At 52.1% G+C, this 20,302-nt stretch overlaps 1 protein-coding gene across 4 annotated transcripts; it reads right to left on the bottom strand.

Annotated features, from left to right (window-relative positions):
* Positions 1 to 5,233: 5,233 nt before the first annotated feature.
* Positions 5,234 to 19,576, bottom strand: DNAL4 (dynein axonemal light chain 4). 4 transcript variants are annotated; one of them, XM_032266676.1, is made up of 5 exons: positions 19,446 to 19,560; positions 10,516 to 10,681; positions 9,316 to 9,525; positions 7,609 to 7,692; positions 5,234 to 6,337 (listed from the first exon to the last, which is right to left on the bottom strand). In XM_032266676.1, the coding sequence occupies exons 3-5, from the start codon at positions 9,382 to 9,384 to the stop codon at positions 6,173 to 6,175; spliced, it is 318 nt and encodes a 105-aa protein (XP_032122567.1). In that variant the 5' UTR covers positions 9,385 to 9,525; positions 10,516 to 10,681; positions 19,446 to 19,560; the 3' UTR covers positions 5,234 to 6,172. The 4 variants fall into 4 exon arrangements, with proteins under 4 accessions (XP_032122567.1, XP_032122566.1, XP_032122565.1 ...); XM_032266675.1 differs by having other exon boundaries at positions 10,516 to 10,734; XM_032266674.1 differs by lacking the exon at positions 10,516 to 10,681 and having other exon boundaries at positions 19,446 to 19,576.
* Positions 19,577 to 20,302: the final 726 nt, after the last annotated feature.

Consider the following 20,302-nt stretch of genomic DNA (forward strand, 5'->3'; position numbering starts at 1 on the left):
CTCACCCATCCATTCATCTACACACTCATCCATTCACCCATCTATTCACTCATCTATTCATCCAGCCACTCACCCATCCCTCCAGCCATCCATCTATCCACGAACCTATTCATCCATCCATCCACGAACATATTAATCCATCCATCCACCCATCCATCCATCCACCCACCTGTTCTTTCATTCACTCGTTAGTCACAATGCATTTTCAATTCATATCAGTCCCTGACCCAGTCATTACTGATGCACCTCCTGTAGAAATCTATTCCATCCATCCACCTATCCATTCATCTATCTGTCCATCCACCCATCCAACCATCCATTTATCTATCCGTCCATCTACTCATCTTCCCACCCACCCATCCCCCTACGCATCCATTCATACTTTCATTCACTCACTTGCTAGCCACAATGCATTTTCAATTCATATCAGGCCCTGGGCTAGGCATCAGGAATGCACAGAGAGATAAGACAGCCCCAGCCATCAAGTAAATAAAGCATAGCAGGTATAGACACCATGACAGAAGATGTGGCACCGTGGGGACACAAAGTGACTGTGTGTCAGTGGGTGCAGCAGGGAAGGGGCTCTGGAGGAGCTGGTATCACTCTGAGCTGCTGATGTGCAGTGGAGACTGAGGCCTGCCCCCACTCTGGCATGTCAATGTCACACGTTCTCTGACGTCGTCTCCCTACTGTTAGGGGAGGGAGGCACATCATGGAACCTTCCAGGCTGCTTCACTGGCCATTTTGAGACTGGAAGGACAAACGCAGTGTGGACCCTGCTGGGTCAACAGCCAGGTCCTCACACACAGTGGCTGTTGGGATTGTCTTTCTGGGTTCTGGATGAAACAACAGGGTTTGGTCCCAGCCACCTGGGGCCCTTGGTCACTGGATCAGGTGTGTGTGCATGTGTGGCCACCCTGCCTCTCCTGCGTTGGCTCTGCAGGGGCCTAGTGCCTGTGGGGGCTTAGATGTGATAACCTACTTACCTTGCACAGCCCAGCCTTCCAGACTCCCACGCCTCACACCCAGAGTGGAGGCTCAAGGAGGGGATGGCTCCCCAAAGCCCCTGACCCCAATCCTTGATCAGCTCTTCCAACTTAAAAGCACACTCGGGCCGGACATGGTGGCCTATGCCTGTAATCCCGGCAATGTGGGAGGACGAGGTGCATGGATCATGAGGTTAGGAGTTCGAGACCAGCCTGGCCAATATGGTGAAACCCCTAAAAACAAAACAAGAAAAAAAATTAGCCAGGTGTGGTGGTGGGCACCTGTAGTCCCAGCTACTCAGGAGGCTGAGGCAGGAGAATCGCTTGAACCTGGAGGCAGAGGTTGTAGTGAGCCAAGATTGTGCCACTGCAGGGCCACTGTTTCCTGGGGGCCTTATGGTAACTCTGGGAAGCAGGCGTAGCGGGAGCTGCGAATCCTATCTTGGAGGTGACGAAACTGAGATCTGAGAAGCGAAGTGGCTTGTTCAAGCTGGCAGGCAACCCTGGAGAGGGTTAGGAGCTGTCACAGGCCTGCGGGGAACCCTGGCTCTGCCACTTAGATGGTGGCTCTCCTCATCTGTACCAGGGGGATTCCAAAGGCACCTCCTCATGGAATGGACGTACACACTAGAGATGATGGAGCTGGTGAAATGCTTGGTGCTGTGCCTGGCACGGCTGAGGAATCTAATAGTTTGGAAATATTATTCAAAACAATTAGAGTCTTCTGCCTTCTAGGCGTGCTCTCCTCCCACGCCCACGGCCTTTCTAAGGATTGGGGATAGCAGCTGCCAGTGGGAGGTGGTTGCTTTAAATACGAGATGAGGAGAACGAAGGGAAATTAGGACAGGGTGGTGGCTTTTGTGACTACACTTTGACAACCCCCTCCCAAACCTGGACACAATCAGACGCTGCCTGCTTCTGTGCCTAAGGAGCTGAGCCTCTGCTGCACAGCCCTCACTCCTGTTGCGGTGCGTGGGAGGGGCACACTGATTTGAGCTGGTCCCCAACAGCCAAGGGCACACCCCTACCTACCTGTAGGATTTGTCCTCTGGAGAAGCAGGAAGTAGGTTAAGGAAGATGCCGGGTTTCTCTGTGCCTCTTCCAAGGCAACGTGAAATATTCACCAGATTTCTCCACAGGCCCAGCAGAGGGCTTCAAAGACAGCGGTCCCTGCAGCAGCACGTGCACTTCCACAGACGTCATGAAGCCTCGTGGCCACGCCCTCCCTCTCTACCTTCTCATGCTGACTGGCTCAGCACCCCTCACTCTTGGGAGGCCTGTGGCTCTGGAGTCCCAGCAAGGGAACCGATGGTTCACTCTCTTTGATCTGGCCTGGGCACTCACTGCTGTCCCAGGCAGAGGGACGAGCTCTGGGGATGGGGCCTGTGACTCCCTCTAGACATGTCCAGACAAGGTTGCCGATTTCCCCCACACCGATTCTGGCTGGGTCCAGCAGAGGGGACTGGGGTGTTAGTGGGGCCCTGCTCCCCACATGGCAGATGGCAGCAAAGAGGTGGGGTTGGTGACAGGCCTGTGGTTGCTGCCTCCACCATAAACACTGGAACTGCCGTGGAGGGTGCAGGGGAGGACCGGGGATGGTGGGGGAAGCAGCTAGAAGATAAACTAGAAGATGGATGGCCCAAGGCGCCCCTGGGGAGTCCCGGTCTGTGGGGGACAGGACAGGAGGAAAATGGACAGAGGTCTGAGAATGCCGCATGTGCGGAAGAGCGGGGACGATCCAGGCGGGCAGCCCAAGTTCAAGTCCCAGCTACAGCTGCCTCCTAGCTGGACCTCAGGCCAGATACTCCATCCTCCAAGCTTGGATTTCTCCATTTGTAAATGGCAACAGCAACCCCTAATTTTGAGGTCTGTTGAGTTACACATCCAGGTCCTGAGGGAGAAGCTTCCTTCCTCCTGAGCCCCAGCAAACCCCTTCACCTTCAGCCCATCCTCTCTCCCACCCCGCATCCTCTCCCAACCACAGCCACTGCCCGACTTCCCTGAACCCCTCGGGAGCTTCCCGGAGCCACTGCTCTACACAGCTGCTGCTCCCTCAAACAACAGTAACTTCCCCTCCCCACCCCTCCCTGGGAAACTGCCAAGGCCCGGTTCAACACCACCTCCTCTGTGAAGCCCTCCCCAGTCCCCTGCTGAGAGTGTCTCTTCTCTGAACTTCAGATTCCCTGAACCCCACCTTCTCTCTTCTGGCAAATAAGTCTGTCTTGCTTTTCTGTTCCTGGGTCTGGCCCTCAGTAGCCTGCATGGTGGCTGGCAGGATGGTGCCTCCTCCACGTCACGGTTCTCTCCTTTCAGCCCATCATCAAATGCTTACTGAATGCTACAGGCAGCGAAGGCCCTGGAAGGCCACAGTGGCCACGTCTGGCATGGGTCTTGGGGAGTGGAAGTAAAGCCACCAGGGCCAAGGAAACCCCTGGGAAACACACCTGCCATGGTTCCCAGTTACCTGACCTGGCCCAGCGGTGACCCCACCACTGTCTAAGAGCAGGTGGAGAGACTGTGAATGACCTATTTCTGGGAAGGCAAGTGAGGGGTCTGCTGCAAGGACAGGAGTGACTGGCGTCAAGGGCATGCTGGTCACTCGTGGTGCCACTGTACGGTGTGCCTTCGAGGGCCAGGCACTGCACAAGCCCCATCTGGCTGAATCTCCACCCACCCCGAGGAGCTGGTATCAGCGCCCCATCCACAGGTGGCAAGAGGAGGAGGCGCAGAGCGATAGCAAAGTGCATGCCTCGCGGGTGTCACCTGTTCCAGACGCGGTTCCAGGCCTCCCGTCAGCCTCCTGAGGTGGGCGCGCTGTATCCCCATTCTACAGACAGAGCCACTGAGGACAGGGAGGCTAGGAGGAGCAGAGCCGGGCCCGAACCAGCTCTGCAGGCCTCAGTGCCCATGCTCCTAACTGCCACCCCCACCACCCTGGTTGCCAGCTGCTTCAGCCTCGCTTTTTGGCGCCCACGTGCAGCAGATGAAAGGAGAGAACAGATGCAGAGCGGGCGGTTAATCAGCGCAGCTATTCCCGGCCTTGGCGCCTGCTCCCCACCTCCTGCGCCGGCCCCCGCCTCTCTGTTCACTCCCTTCTGCCAATCCCTCTGCAGCACCCAAGTGGCACAGGGTGCTGGCCAGGGCAGGTCCAAGGTCAAGGAGCTGCCCCATCTGCCAAGTCCCAAAGGGCCAGGAGTGGCTGGAAAGCTACCCAACCAGACAGCCAGCCTTGAGGCAGTGACTGCACCTTCTCATTCTTGTCTGTCCCGCACGGCAGCAATCTTCCCCTCGGCTGCATGGGTCTGGTCTAACCAAACCTAACCTGCTCACCACGAGGCTGTCCAGCCAACCTGTTGACAGATCTTGCTAGTGCTGGATGCTCAGCCTCACAAGGGCAGGACTGGAACTGGGACAGGGACAGGGCTTTGGCTCCCAGGCCCGTGTGTTTCCTGGGGACCATCTCAGGAGGGCCCCTGTGTGCGCGGGAAGGCAGGCTGCTCCTGCTCTGCCCATGCCCCGGGTGTTCTCTTCTGAGGAGCAGATTCGGGGGCCAACCCCTGAGGGGGCTTCACAGTCCTGCATGTGGCTCCTGTCCCCAAGTCACTTCTCATCTCCTGCTTTTACCACAAGTGCCTTGGGGACAGAAGCCATGTGCTGGAGGTAATGTCTGGTTTTCTGTCCTGAGAGCAGCTCTCTCCCTTGGTAAGATCCTGTCTTTCCTTCAAGCATTGGCTGTCAGGCCTCATCCCACTGGAGACCCCTGTACTCCCCAGGCTGGGCTTGCCTCCTTCCTCCCCCAAGAATGCCCCATCCGATCTTTTACTGTTACTTTTCCCATAGGTGAAATGATGGGGCCCACACGCTCCGAAGTGAACCCAGAGCTCACTGAGGCCATATCTGTGGCTTCCATCTTCACATCCTCAGCTCCTGGGGCCTGACCCTCAGTGGCTGTTGAATAAGCAAGCATCTGTCGAACTGAGCGAAATTCTGTGGGCCTGAAAAGGTCTTTACTGTAGCTCAGTCCAGCTGCCAAAAGTATCTCAGTGTCCCCAACCAGCTGTACTTGGCCCCTATCCTCAGTGACCTAATGGTGAGAGGGGCCAGCCAGGTCCAGTGGGGATATGCCTGGGCCAGGGGCTTCCAGCAGCCTCACAGGTTAGCCAGAAGCATCTCTAGGTGCCTGGGACCCACCCAAGCTTGAGGATACTGATCACACTTTCCCCTCACATCAAGACTGTAGAATGAGGTCAGTTTTTGGTAGTTTTAATTGTAAAAACCAAGACATTTATATAAATAAGACCGCTGTGTAAAATACGATTCACCCTTCTACTAAAACCCTTCTCCCACACTCAAAAACAACATAGAAAACCCAGCAGAGAGCAGTACAAATCGGCATGCGGTCCCTGATCGAAGTCGCGGGCAGGCCAGGGTTCCCTGCGGAAGCAGCCTCGGGGTGAGAGCACTCCTGCCCAGGTGTCCCACCAGAGGCTCGGTGACCCCTCGAGAAATTGCCAGCAGCAGCTCCCATACCCCGGCCCCTGGCTCTCAAATGCACGGGTCGAGGAGGGGACAGGAAAAGCTGCTTGGTCCCCACCAAGGCTGGGGGCTAGGGGACTGATGGCCCAGTGAGATGCAGTGGTCTGTTCAGCCTGGGGTCAAGTTGGGGGAAGGGGCTTCTGCGGGGTCAGCACCTCCCCAGAGGACAAGGAGAGAAGCTACCCGTGTCCCTTGAAAGAAGCGTCTCCTTCTTGGGGCCATTTTCTTATAGCCACTAATGACAAGGACGGCCGACACCTCCTAGCAGTACAGGGGATGGCAGGGCAGTGGGGCTCCCAGGACGCAAAGGGAAAGCAGCCCTCGGGAAAGAGGAGACCGGCACATTCTTGTGTGGAAAATCCCATCCCCCACCTCCTCTACCCTGTCACACTGCCCCACCCCGCGTTTCCAGCACAGACCAATGCCTGCTGCCCTCTCCACACCCAGAGACTCCGAGGGAGACAGCTGAGAGCCTGGGGATGGAGATGTCAAGGTCACACACGGGGCGTGGCTCAGGAAACTGGTACACAAGGACAAAAAGAAAAGACCCCAACTCTCCTTGGAAAAACCAGGACCCGCCTGGGGCCACTCCCCACCCCAGATGAATGGCAGGAAAAGGCCCTGCAGGGGGCGGGGCAGGGGACAGAGTGTCAGGAGCACTTCCAGACGCACACAGCCAGGGTCCCCCCAAAGTACAGGTAGAGGAGGTTCTTCACCTCGTGGGTGATCTCAAACCCAAAGCCCTCGCCGATCACCACGTGCCAGGAGGAGCCGAACTTCTTGTCCATCGTCTCTTTGATCATCTTGGCGGCGCTCTGGAAGAAAGAGGGCACTCATCAGGGGGGCACAGGGGAGGAGGCGGCAGGAGTCAAGTCCCTCTCCAGGGAGGAGAAGGCTGACACCGAGGTCTTGGCAGGAGGAAGGCCTCCTATCCTATTTCTGTTGTCCTTCCTGCTTCAAAAAGGGTTTCCACGCAGGCCACCTCCTGACAGGTCTATTAAACAGGCACAGAAAACTAGACTTAGCAGTCAAGAAACTGGCTGTGGCAGGCAGGCAAGCATCAGGTCTGCAGACAGCCTGGGGCCACGTCCTGGCTCTGCACTTAGTGTGGGCTTCCCGGCAGTGCTGCTTCCCTCAGGTGTAACCCGGGTAAGTGGGGCACCAGGCGGTGTCAGGACCAACTGGACTGAGAGACCTGCAGACTGCAAGGTGCCTGATGTGTTCAGTGGGCTCCGGGGAGGCGCTGGCTGCCCTGGTCATGGGCACAGGCAACTTCCTCCTGTGCCTGCTCTTTCAAGACACTCCCCCACCGCCGTGTGAGGTCTGGAGGGGCAGGGCCTCCTGCTCAGCAGGGCGAGTCCAGGCGCAGGTGCCTGATGTGCACCAACAGCGCCTCTCACCACGTTCGGCCCCACAGTGGGTACTCTGTCCCCACTGTCTCAGTAAATACGTCCTCACGACTGGCCTAGTGAGGAGGCACCATCACCACCCTCCATTTAATGACTAGGACACTGCTCAGCGTTGAGAAATAGCTCATCCAAGGGTACAGCTAGGAAAGGCTGGAGCCAGGATCTGAATCTGGGCCTGGCCGACCCCCAGCCTGGGCTCCCACCGGCCAGAGCCTTGCCTCCCCACTGGCTGCAACACTGACTTCTTGCTCTCCCCACCAGATTGATGAATGGCCTTCCTGCCTTGCTGCCTGCTGGCAATATCCGCAGCAGCTACAACAGTGCCTGTTCAACACCTTTCTGAATGGATGAATTAATGCATGAATGAATGCCTGGGCAGGCCTCTGTTCGCCACTGGGATGGAACCACAGGGAAAGGCGTCCTATTCAGCAGCCCACCTGAGGCAGGGAACATGGCCCCTGTGGCTTTGCTCCTCTAGGGCTGGGTGTGACCATCAGTGCCTGGAGTCAGTGCCAGCCTCACCCTCACTGACCTTCCCCAGACTGAACGCTTCCGAGGAAGGCTCTGGCCTCATCCTAGCAGTACTCTCTGGAGCTGACTGCAGGGAACAAGGACCACTCTATTCATCCACAGGGGCCACCAAAGGCGCAAGGGGCCACCTGCACTGCTGGCGATACCTCGTTGTTGTTGGAGAATTTCTCACAGGCTGTGACACATAGCTCCATGGTCTCCACGCGCATCTCCTCTGGCATGTCCGAGTGCTAGAGACAGGGCAGGGGTGACAAACAGAGACAGGCTTAGCCCGTGACCTGGCCTTCCTGGCTGGCCTCTCTGTCCCAAGCTTAAGGCATGGACAGCAGGTTAGCCTCCCTGGCACAGCCCTGGGCAGGTGACCCATCTCCTGATTGACCCCTGCAGCTGGGGCAAAGGCATGGCGTGGAGCTGAGCCTCATGGGCTCTCAAGCCCAGGCTCTCTACAAGGGTGCGAAACTGGCACCAGGTTCCAGCCAACGGGCACGGGAAGAAGGCCGGCCGAGGGCAAAAGGAATGCTGGCTATGGAAGTGCGTTCCGATGAATCTCACCCCGGAGGCCTGCAGAGGCTGCTGGGTGCTCTTTGGGGCCCCTCGTTTTTCTCCAGCCTTTCCATCTGCTCCTTCTCCATCGATCTGCTGGATTCCCTTCCTCCTCCCAGCTCCTGGAGGGCCCTGGTTCCCACCTCCACTCCCCTGTCTCCAGCGACTCCATCTCTGGGGTCTTGTGTGCTCCTCGCCTCTCTGTGTCCTCTCGTGGGAGGACTCCCAAACTCCCACCCCCAGCTCTAACCTCTTCTTTGGGCTCCCAACTACTGTGTCCAACATGACAACCTCACTTAGATGTCTAAAAATAACTTGATTCCCCACAAACCCATCTTCTTCCATCTTCCCTTTTCTGGTAATAAATACCATTTTTTTCTCCCATTACTCAGGAAAACAGACCCCAGGACCTGTCCTGGACTCTCTTGCTCCCATACCCAGTATCCAAGCTGGCAGTAGGTCCTTGGGCCTCTACACTCACGGAACATCCTGAACCTGACCGTGTCTCACACTACACCCTGTGAGCAGCGCCCAGACACCCTCATCGCACTAGGCCTTCCCCATTTCTGCTTTGGTATCCGCAAGTCCATTCTGCTCACAACAGCTGGAGTGAGCTTTTGAAAACCAAACCGATCTCGTCACTCCCCTGCTTCAAACCCTTCTCTGCTCCCACTTCGACTCGGGACAGAACCCCCAGTTCTCACACATTCTTCATGGTGGCTGGCCAGGCCTGTGGGGTCCTGCCCCACCGATGCTGTTATGCATCCTGCCATCCCTCTCAGCACTGCATTCCAGCCATGCTGGCCTTCTCTCTGTGCCTCCAAAATGCCAACTTCATTCTCATCCCAGGCTTCCTGTTTCTCTGTTTCCCAGCTTGGCATGTTCTTCCCCGGGTCTTTGTGAGGTTTGCTCTCTGTCTTCAGGTCTCTGATCTGAGAAACCTCTCGAGAAGCTAACCTCTCTCCAGCCGCTTACAGCTGCTTCAATTTTCATTAGAGTACTTACTGCCTAAAATTATGTTCTTTAAACACGTCTTTCACACGGGCCAGGCCTTTGCCTGTCTCGTTCACCATCTCCACAGTGCCTAGAACAGTGCCCGGCATATAGTAGGTGGCCTAAATAAATACTTGGTGAATGAATGAATGAATGAAAGAATGAATCACTGTCAACTCCATGATGTCTAGGTCTGATCCAGCAGAGCCCTTCTTAGCTTTCTCCCACTGCCATCCTGCAAGAGACAAGCTCCACCCACCTCTCTCCAGCCTGGGTGGGCCCTGCTGGCCATCCTGCCTCCCTCCCCTGGGGCTTACCCTGACCAGAGGGAAGGTCTGAAGTCGCTTATAATCAGCCTCATCTTTCTTCCCTTCTGTTTCTCCCATGATCCTTCCACTGTCACCACTGGAGGAGAGAGTGGGGTTCTCAGGAGGTGCTGGGACTGGCAATTAAGACACACCCAGGAGATTCAGGAAGCAGGCCCTGCCAACTTGGTGGGAGCAGAAAATGTCTTTCCCTGGGGGGTGCTGTAGAAAACAGGAAAAACCAGAAGAAAAGAGTTGGCTTTAAAACCATACATCACAAATTAGAAATGTCTCAGTAACAAGCTGACACCTCCCCATCTTAACTCCTCCACACTCTCTTCCAAATGGCCAGCAAGTCTGCAGACGGGAGGATGAGTCAACATGAGATGCTGGGGCCTGGTTAAGAACACACTGGTACGATGCTGCAAGCCCACACTGTCGTTATCAAGACAAATACTGACTGCAGGCCAGGCCTGAGGGATGGAGGCTTGAGTTGGCAATGAACAAATGCAGCTTCCCTGCGTGCCCACTACATACGTGGGCCTTCCTTCCCAGACGCTGCGGTTAGGAGGGGAAATGTTCAGGTCACCACTGACAGTCTGGGCTTATTGGCAAGTGAGGGGACCTCTCTGTAGGCCCATGATCTTCAGGGGAGTGAGAGTGCTGCTGCTCTGTGCCCTCCCTGGCACACCAGGCTCCCTGGCTGTTCTTTCCTACTCCTTTTTGGACCACTGGGTCCTTCCCGCTGGCCCAGCAGCTGGGAGGCCTGGGTGCTGCTGCTGGTTCAATCACTCACCAGCAGCATGGCCCTGGGCCCCAGATTCCTCACCAGTAACTCGGGGATGGTCACGTCAATCTCCGAGGGGCCATTACGAGAATTTGATGAAACAGTGCCTGTGAAGCACTAAGACAGTGCCAGGCACAGGGTGGGCACTCGGGCACAGGGCAGGTGCTCAATACACGGCTGTGCTCTAACTGACGGGGCTTTTCCTAAAGAGATGGGCTTGGGCTGAGGACTGGGGCACTGCTGGCAATCCTGGCATTTCTCTTTCATCCTCAACTCAATTTATCTGATAATTCAAAGGCTTTTTTTTTTTTTTTAATCTGAGAAGTACTGACATAAATGAATACAAATCACCAGGTTGTTAAGCCCTTTTAAATAATCTATATTAGACAAATACAGCAAAATAATGTTATTCCAGCATTCCTCACATTTCCAAATAAATTTACTTTCACTGCACGGTCATGGAACCCAAAGATGCTGAGCACTGTAATCAACAGGCAGGTAGTGACAGGTGATGGCTGTAGGTTTCTTGCCTGTCAGTGTTCCACATGCATTTAAACAGCTTGTCACTGCATCAACTCCAGGAGTCAGGTCCTATAGGGACACAGGCATGAAGCTGGTCACCACAACAACCCAGGAGTCAGGTCCTGTGGGACAGAGGCATGAAGCTGGTCACCACATCAACCCCAGGAGTTAGGTCCTGTGGGACAGAGGCATGAAGCTGGTCACCACAACAACCCAGCAGTTAGGTCCTATAGGGATAGAGGCATGAAGTGGGTCAGTCGCTGGCCTGAGGTCACTCAGCTCATTAGCAACAGAACTGAGGTGTGAATCCAGGCCTGGCTCTCCGTGTGGGCACTCCTAACCCCTTAGCCACATGGCTCCTCATGGGCACACAGGAGGCACTCACAAACATTCATCAACTGCCCACTGAGACAGCTCCTATCATCCTAGAGGGGAGACAAATCCAATGTTTGCTCTTCCCTTTTGCTGTGTCTTTTTCTAATGTTAACTTGACCCTGGTTTGGCCAAACCTTGAGCTTTCTGGGCACTCTTTCTGGGCTGTGCCCTCGATTTTCTCCCCTCTCCAATGCTGCAGAAGGCCTCAGTGCCACTCCATTTGGCCAGCTCCCTCACATGAGGCTGGAAGCCTGGCACGGACTCTACCATCCCATGACATTGGTATTTTCTGATTTCCCGGTGGACAGATGGCTCCACTTATCTCATCAATTCTGGGCATGTGTACCACTCAGACCTTAGCAGTTTTGGTCTCCATCAGCTGGCGAATTACCAAGCACAATTTCATTGTACTTTCTGGTCAGGTTTCTTATTTCACAAAATTAAGGGGATATTTTGCCTTTGCTCCTGACTGTGAAGGTCTAGTTCCTATCCCAGGCTGTCCTCCTAGCCTTACTGCTTCCTCCTCTACACCCGTCCAGGTGTGACAGAGGTGGTGGCTACACTGACGACAGAAAGAAAAGGCCACACGGTTTGTCTACCTCTGAGAATTTCAAGGGGGAGCAATCTAAAATGTGGAAGCAGCTTCTCAGGCATCTCCCACTGGAACACTTCCATCTCACTCATTCATCCTCGAGGCTAGCCAAGTGCTGGCATGCAGGAGCCAGGAGGGAATGAGGAGCCCATCATTGTGGACATGCTGCCTCAAGGAGGCCAGGGTCTGTGACAGCTGCTCTCACATGTAGGATGCTGCTGAGATGTCACATGACTTCAGAGGTATCACCAAGGCCCATTTCTCAGGAACAACGTGGGCAAGCCAGGGGGACGGTGACCTGTGCAGCACCTTGTGGAGCAAAGAACTGTGTGGGGCCGCAAACCAGAGTATGGAGGCATGAACCCTGCCTCTATAAAACACACGCATTCTGCTCACTTCCTTTCTTGGTAGGCTTGGGCAAGTAATTGAACCTAAGCCTTGGTTTCCTTCTCTATGAAATGGGATACTAAATCCTCTCTCTGCATTCTCAGGAAGCTGTTGCAAGCCCCAGGTATGTGCATGTGAGTGACTGGAAATGTTAAAGCTCTCTGTATTATTATCACACTGCTCTCTGCTACCACCATGTAATGAACCAGGACTGGGTCGCCATGACTCAACCGTTTACTAAGGACCATGATGACAAAGAGCTTTTTCTAACCACTATGTGTACTTCTGGGGACCTAAAAGAGATGAGAGAGAATAAAAAGAAATCATTATAGATGATGTGTTTCCAAATACAGAAGGCAGGAGAATTTTTTATGACTCTGTATCATTAGAGTACAGCTAGAGTCATTCAACCACAATCTTAAAACTCTGCTGAAAGAATGCTACCAAAAATAGCAGAACTAGAGGTTCTAATAACTTTATCAATCTTCCATGCAGAGGAGCATGTGCCTGAATGCTTTGGGCCAGAAAGAGTCATGTCAGGTCTGAAAGAGCCTTTTAATAATGTAACTGTGGCTGGGCATGGTGGCTCACACCTGTAATCTCAGCACTTTGGGAGGCCAAGGCAGGTGGATCACTTGAGGTCAGGAGTTCGACACCAGCCTGGCCAACAGGGTGAAACTCCATCTCTACTAAACTACAAAAATTAGCTGGGTGTGGTGGCACATGCCTGTAATCGCAGCCACTGGGGAGGCTGAGGCAGAAGAATTGCTTGAATCTGGGAGGTGGAGGTTGCAGTGAGCCAAGATTGTGCCATTGCACTTCAGCCTAGGTGAAAAAGCAAGACTCCATCCCCCACCCCCCAAAAAAAGTAATAATTGTGCCCACGGCCAGGGTATTTTGAATCTGCTGGGTACAGAAGCTCAACCCCAGCGCATCTGGCCCACAGCAGTGCAAAGCCAGGGGCAGTCTTATTCTCTCTCCCGCTGCCCTTGCTCTCCTCCTCACTCGAAGGCTGTCTGTGGGCTTTACACAGCCTCGCCCTGTCTGATGTGAGGCTCTTCCTAGGCAATAGGGGGTACAGGCAAGGGCCCTTTATCTCATCCCCTGGTCCAGGCCAGTGTTCCTGGTCCTGCTATCCCTTGTTCTTTTGTGGCACTGACCTCTGTCACCACTCGTTATTGTGTGTCTGAAGTGTCTGGGAAGAATCCTGAAGAGGGTTAGGGTATGTGGGAGGGATCAGAAAAAAGGAATGCATTCTGGGAAATAAGGCCCCAAATATCTGCCAGCCCTCTGGGAGGGGGGCAGCCACTCAATGTCTGGAACGTCCTCAGCCCTTAGATCAGGGTGTGCCTCCCAGTACCACCCACCATGCACCTGAGAAATCACAGGGCACACCTGGAGCATGTCATGGTGGTCTCAGGACAGACTAATGTCAGATCTGAATTCACATCTTGGTTCTGTTTCAGACAAGGGCTTAGCTCCCTAAGACTCAATTTTCTTTTCTTTCTTTTTTTCTTTTTTCTTTTTGAGATGGTGTTTCACTCTTGTGGCACAGGCTGGAATGCAATGGCACGATCTTGGTTCACTGTAACCTCTGCCTCCTGGGTTCAAGCAATTCTCCTGACTCAGCGTCCCAAGTAGCTGGGATTATAGGTGCCCACTACTGTGCCCAGCTAATTTTTTGTATTTTTAGTAGAGATGGGATTTCATCATGTTGGCCAGGCTGGTCTTGAACTCCTGATCTCAGGCCATCTACCCACGTTGGCCTCCCAAAGTGCTGGGATTACATGAGCCACTGCACCCAGCAGCCTCAGTTTTCTCATCTGGAAATTGGGGCTAAGGACTCAGTTCCTGTTATGGGTACAGTAGGAAGGAAACTGATATCTTTCTTCATAAACCAGCCTGTTCTACATCTAAACCTGCAGCCAAACAAACCACTATTTCCCAGGTTCCCACTACATGCAAACCACTGTGCTAGCACCAAATGAGGAAAGAATCATAAGGCAATTCTGTGAGACCTGTTGGGCGCCAAGGTGGTAGTGGTGTGGTTACGTGTGCTTTCACATCCACCATCTCATTTCATCCTTGTCACACTTGTGAGGGAAGGATCCAGCTCCCTGTTCTCAGACAAGGCACTGGAGCACAGAGAGGTTTTATGGCCAGCCTGAGGGTGCACAGCCAATGTCAGAGCCAGGATCGAACCCCAATCCATTCTTCTGACTCCACGCTCTGTGCTTTCTCCTTTGGCACAAGCGAGCAGGAGACAAGGCAGTAACATGGATGACTTCAACACGTGGCATCCCCCAGCCAGCCTCTGTCCAGGCCTGCCTCTTGCTTCCTACCACATCAGGGACACAGGTGGGCACTTCAGTCTTCCTTGGCCTTTTAGCAAACAAATGAAGAACAAAGCTGGCAGGGGAGGAAAAAGGTGCCTAAGGACTTCGGGGCATTCGTCCAAGACGGCCATAGTGAGGTCAGGAAATGCTGCAGAAGCCAGGCTCCCAGACCAGTTTAAAGTGGGGGGCAGACACAGAGCTGCCATTTGAAAATTCTGCCACAAAAGGGCCTTAGAAGACACATCATCTACTACAAAAGAGGAATATTTGGCAGAATAAAGATCAGCCCTCCTCAAAGTCAAACACATGAAGTCGTTGTTTTTACGTGGTCCTTATTTTTCTCATTTTGCTGAGGTCCAATGAAAACTGAACGCGCCTGGGACTGAGGGAGGAGTGGAGGGGAGAGGAGAGAGGCCTGCTGACTAGTCTGGATCTGCAATTCTCAACATTTCCTCAGGTCTGACACCATGTGATAAGTGACATTGACTCACACATGTACCCTCATGGACTTAACCAAACTTGGATGAAATCCCAGACAGTTTTGTCAAGACACAGTATAAGGAAAGTCCCAACCATCACAGCTATTAGCTCCCAGAGAGACAGCTGCTCGCCGCACACAGCAGGGCAGGCTCCCACCCTACTCTCTCCCACTCAAGAGAACAGATTTGAATGTAAGGGAGTAAGAGTGACATTATCACAGAAATAAATTGGACTTAGCATAGACTTATTTTTTAGAAACTCATTCACAATTGCTAATTGCCAGTGACATCTCACAACCAATCACGACTTAACCGTGTCTGCAAGTCCAGATTCCCTGGGGCTGAGGGACTTGATTTACCTCTAGATGCCCCAGAACATAAAGGCCAGTGTCTTGCATGTGGCAGAAGCCTAGAAATTATCCAAATTGAAATTAACTATATTTCATTTGCCCTAGGAGAGGAAAGGACCTAGCACATCCATTCAAGACTATTTATTGAACACCGATCTTGAGCTGGCCATCAGAATGGGCGTCTACATACACGATGTCCCTCCCCAGTCACTCTGCCAGGTGCTATTATCTCTACGTTACTGGTATATCCACACAGACTGAAAAAAAGAGAGTGAGTTTCCACCTAGCTAATAAACAAAGGGGCTAGGATTTGATCCCAGGTATATAGGACTTCAAAGATTATGCTTTTTCTTTTATTTTTGAGACAGGGTCTCACTCTGTTGCCTAGGCTGGAGTGCGGTGGCATGATTACAACTTACCACAGCTTCAACTTCCCAGGCTCAGGTGATCGTCCCGAGTAGCTCAGTGGTGGCACACTACAGGCTTGTGCCACCATACTTGGGTAATTTTTGTATTTTTTTGAGAGATGGGGTTTTGCCACATTGCCCAGGCTGGTCTCAAACTCCTGAGCTCAAGCAATTCACCCACCTCAGCCTCCCAAAGTGCTGAGATTAGAGGCGTGAGCTACCATGCTCAGCCTGATTATGCTTTTTCACCTACTTGACTATAAGCAAGAGATAGTCCCTGCCTTTAAGGAGCTTACGATCTAATATGGAGACCAACAGGAATACACAAGAAACTATGATTCCTGGCAGACAGCAGTGCCACAAGACAGGTATGCTTGAGGTGGTGAGGGTGAGATAAGACAGCAAAAGCAGCTTGCTGGCCAGGGCAGCATTTGAGTCAGGACTGGAAAGCTGAGGAAGAACTGTGACAGGTGGATGAAGTGGGGAAGACCTTTCAGGCAGATGAACACAGCAGTGCCAAGGCAGAAAGCACAAAGCATTTTCTGGGAAAGTCTAATAGTCTCCTTTGGCTAGAAGATAGAATTTGGTAAAGAAGGGAGAAATAAATCCTTGGGCTGTGGAAGTGTAGAAGGGCCTTAAAACCCATGTTTAAATATTTTTGTAGAGATGGGGGTCTCTATGTTGCCAAGGCTGGTCTTGAACTTCTGGACTCAAGTGATCCTCCCACTTCAGACTCTCAAAGTGCTGGGATTACAAGAAGTGTGGATACTTTTCCCAGTGAATGGGAGGCTCTTTGGAGGTCTCTGGGTGGCTGGTGACATGGGTGGGCTGGGTTGACAGGAACAGAGACTGGAGGTAGGAGCAGTCACTAGGAAGCTGCAGTAATGGTCCAGGGGTATTATGTCACAGGCATTAAAGACTTGAATGAGAGTAGGGGCTTCAGGAATGGAGATGATGTGAGCATCTCATGGAGGCAGAGTCGCAAGTACCTGACAACTGCCTGAGTGGAAAGGGCACGGTAGAGTGAGGAATGATGCCCAGGAGGATGGTGATGCCACTGACGGGGAGAGGGGAAACTGGGTGGCACAGCTGGGTAGAGAAGTAGGTCAGTTTCTTTTACTTATTTATTTTAAAATTATTTTTAATTTTTTCTTTTCATTTTTTCTTTTATTGAGATGGGGTTTCATCATGTTGGTCAGGCTGGTCCCAAACTCCTGACCTCAGCTGATCCGCCCACCTCAGCCTCCCAAAGTCCTGGGATTACAGGCTGAGCCACCATGCCCAACAGGTCAGTTTCATTTCACAACTGCCAAGTTTAAATTCCTGGCAAGATACGTAAATGGAGGTATCTAGTCAGGAGAAAGATTATCAGGGGCAGGAGGGAAGCCATCAAGTCCAACTAACACATCAACACAGTCACACATTGCTTAATGATGAGGGTACGTTCTAAGAAATTCAAGAAATTCATCATTATGTGATTTTGTTGTGTGAATGTCATACAGTATACTTACACAAAGCTAGATGGTGTAGCCTACTACAGACCTAGGCTATATGGTACAGCCTATTTCTCCAAGGCTACAAACTTGTGTAGCATGTTACTGTACTAAATACTGCAGGCAATGATGTCAGTGTATCTAAACATAGAAAAGGTATAGAAGAGCTCATGCCTGTAATCCCAGCACTGTGGGAGGCTGAGGTGGGTGGATCACTTGAGGTCAGGAATTTGAGACCAGCCTGACCAACATGGCAAAACCCAGTCTCTACTAAAAATACAACAATTAGTTGGTGTGGTGGTGTGCACCTGTAATCCCAGCTACTTGGGAGGCTGAGGCAGGAGAATCGCTTGAACCCAGGAAGTGGAAGTTGCAGCGAGCTGAGATTGTGCTGCTGCACTCCAGCCCAGGTGGCAGAGCGAGTCTTCACCTCAAAAAAAAATAAATAAATAAAAATATAGTAAAGAAGATCAAAAGTGATACACCTATATAGGTCACTTCCCATGAATAAAGCATGCAGGACAGGAAGTTCCTCTGGGAGAATCAGTGAGTGGTGAGGGAAAGTGAAGGCCCAGGATGTTACTGGACACTGCTGCAACTTTTTTATTATTTACTTATTTTTATTTTTTAGATGGAGTCTTGCTCTGTCGCCCTGGCTGGAGTGCAGTAGCTCGATCTCAGCTCTGTGCAAACTCCACTCTATAGTTCAAATGATTCTCCTGCCTCAGCCTCCTGAGTAGCTGGGATTTACAGGAGCCCACCACACAGGCCCGGGTATTTTTTTTTTTTTTTTTTTCAGTACAGACAGGGTATAACCATGTTGGCCAGGCTGGTCTCAAACTCCTGACCTCAAGTGATCCCTCTGCCTTGGCCTCCCAAAGTGCTGAGATTACAGGTATGAGCCACCAGGCCTGGCTGCTTTTATTTATTTATTTTTTAAACTTTTAACTTTTGTGTTAAAAACTCAGACACAGATACATTAGTGTAGGCCTATAAGGGTCAGGATCCTCAGTATCACTATCTTCTACTACGACATCTTGTCCCACTGGACAGTCTTCAGGGGCATAACATCCATGGAGCTGTCATCTCCTATGAAAGCAACACCTTCTGCTGGAATACCTCCTGAAGGACCTATCTAAGACTGCTTACAGTTAAATTTTATTTTATATAAGTAGGAGAAGTATACACTATAAAATAACGATAAAAAGTCTAGAATAGTAAATACATAACCAGTAACATTTATTACCATTATCAAGTATTATGTCCTGTACACAACTGTATGTACTATATTTTATATGACTGGCCGCACTGTAGGTTTGCTTACACCAGATCACCACACACACGTGAGTCATGCGTTTTGCTCTGACATTATGATGGCTATGTAACTAGGTGATAGGAAGTTTTCAGCTCCATTATAACCTTAGGGGACCACTGTGGTATCTGCAGTCCTTCTTGACCAAAATGTTATACGGCACATGACTATATTTCAATCTCTATCTGTCCCACTCCCCACCCCTAAGTATCCCTAATATGGATGCCCAGGAGGAAGATCAGAGAGAGACATGTGGATCTGAGGATCAAGTGGAGAAAGGGCAGTTCATGCCGAGCGGGTTGGTAACATTTCCCAGAGAGGGAAAATGTGGTGAAGAGACAAAGGAAGGAAACTAACAAATGTTGAATCTATACTGGACGGGACTCTGCACTTCCTAGTAGCCTCAGAATTCCCAAAGGAGATGCACCCGTCATATACTGATTTTACATATGGACAGATGAGAGCGCAGGGAGGGTAGGTCTTGAGACTAGGAATCCAAATTAGGTTTGCCAAGTTATTTTCACTACACACGGTATCTCCCACTGGGGAGCATATCCTCTCGGAAGCCTAAAGTTGGGTCGGAGAACCACGACAGCCTAGAACGTCAGAGTGGAAGAGGCCTTGGAGATCACTCAACCCAACTTCTCGTTTACAGATGGGGAAACTGAGGCCCAAAGAGGTGAAATGGCCAGCCCGGAATCCCGGTACGTCGCCAACAGTCCAAGCCAAGAGCGTCTGAGCTGACGTGATGGCAACCTCAGGCCCAGCCGAGGGAGAGGGAATTAATCCGTGAAAAGTGGGGGTTCAAGGTGGTGGAGGGAGTCGGCTAAGGGAGGACGCGGGAGCGCGAAGCTGGACAGGCCTCGGGTGGGTGGGGAAGAGCCGCCGGCAGAATCGCAATGGCAAACCCGTCACGACAGAGCTCACAAGTCCCGAAGTGGGGGTGATGGTGGGGGTGGAGGGTGAGAAGACCTAGGGCTAGGGAACAGCAGACGGTGGGGCCTCCGCGGCGGGCGAGGCCTCTTCCGCCCGGCGTTGCCTCCCGCCCTCCCTCCGGGCCGGCCCTCCCCGCCTGGCTGCCCGCCGCACCCCGGGGCCTCACCTGCTCCCGCGGGGGCCGAAGCCGGGGCCGCAGCCAGCGCACCCCCGCCAGGGTTGTCAAGGAGCGAAACAAGAGTGTCTTAGCAACCAGCAAGGAAGTCCTGCCCCCTCACCGGACGTTGACGGGAATTTCACTTTTTATTGGTGAATAAAAGTGCCAATCAGTGTAAAAGGCCCTAACAAGTCAGGCGTTCGCACGGAAAAGGGCGTGGTTTAGAGGCCAGGGAGGCGGGACTTCACTTATAGTTGTCTTAAGCTTGCCAGAGGAGCAGGGGGAACATTAAAGTTTTTTTTTTTTTAGGGAAACAAACTTCGAAAAGCGGCACTGCCTTGGGAGTTTCTTTTAGTCACTTTAAATAACAAATGCAAGTTGTTGGTGTCGTGACACTTAGTCACCACGTTATTGGGGTCTGGGAAAGCCTAATAATAACTAGCATTTATGTAGGGCTTTACAATTAATATCTCACTTGATTCTCACTACAGTAAAACTTTTAGGTAATAATAATATTCGTCATCCCATCTGAACTAAAGTTTAGAAAGGTTAAGTAACTTGGTAAAGGGTGGAGGTAATCACCCTGGAGAAGGAATCCGGGGCTCCTTCCTCTGTTCCACACCATATGGTCACCTAGCCCTAGTCACTGGGAGACATTTGTACCATCTAATTTAAGACACGGTTGTCCAGAGCCTGCCTTTTCTTCCCCTTGGGAGGGAAAATTAATCTGAAAGTACTGGTGCAACTGGGGAGAAGGAAAAGCGGAAAGGGGAAGAACTGGCAGATTCTATTATTTGATTGGTGGATCAAAGGGTCAGTTGGGTACTCCGTAGTTTAAACCTTTTTTATTTTATTTTATTTATTTA

Source organism: Sapajus apella, unplaced genomic scaffold (genome assembly GCF_009761245.1).
Source record: "Sapajus apella isolate SASKATOON/1434 unplaced genomic scaffold, GSC_monkey_1.0 scaffold160, whole genome shotgun sequence".
NCBI lineage: Eukaryota > Metazoa > Chordata > Mammalia > Primates > Cebidae > Sapajus > Sapajus apella.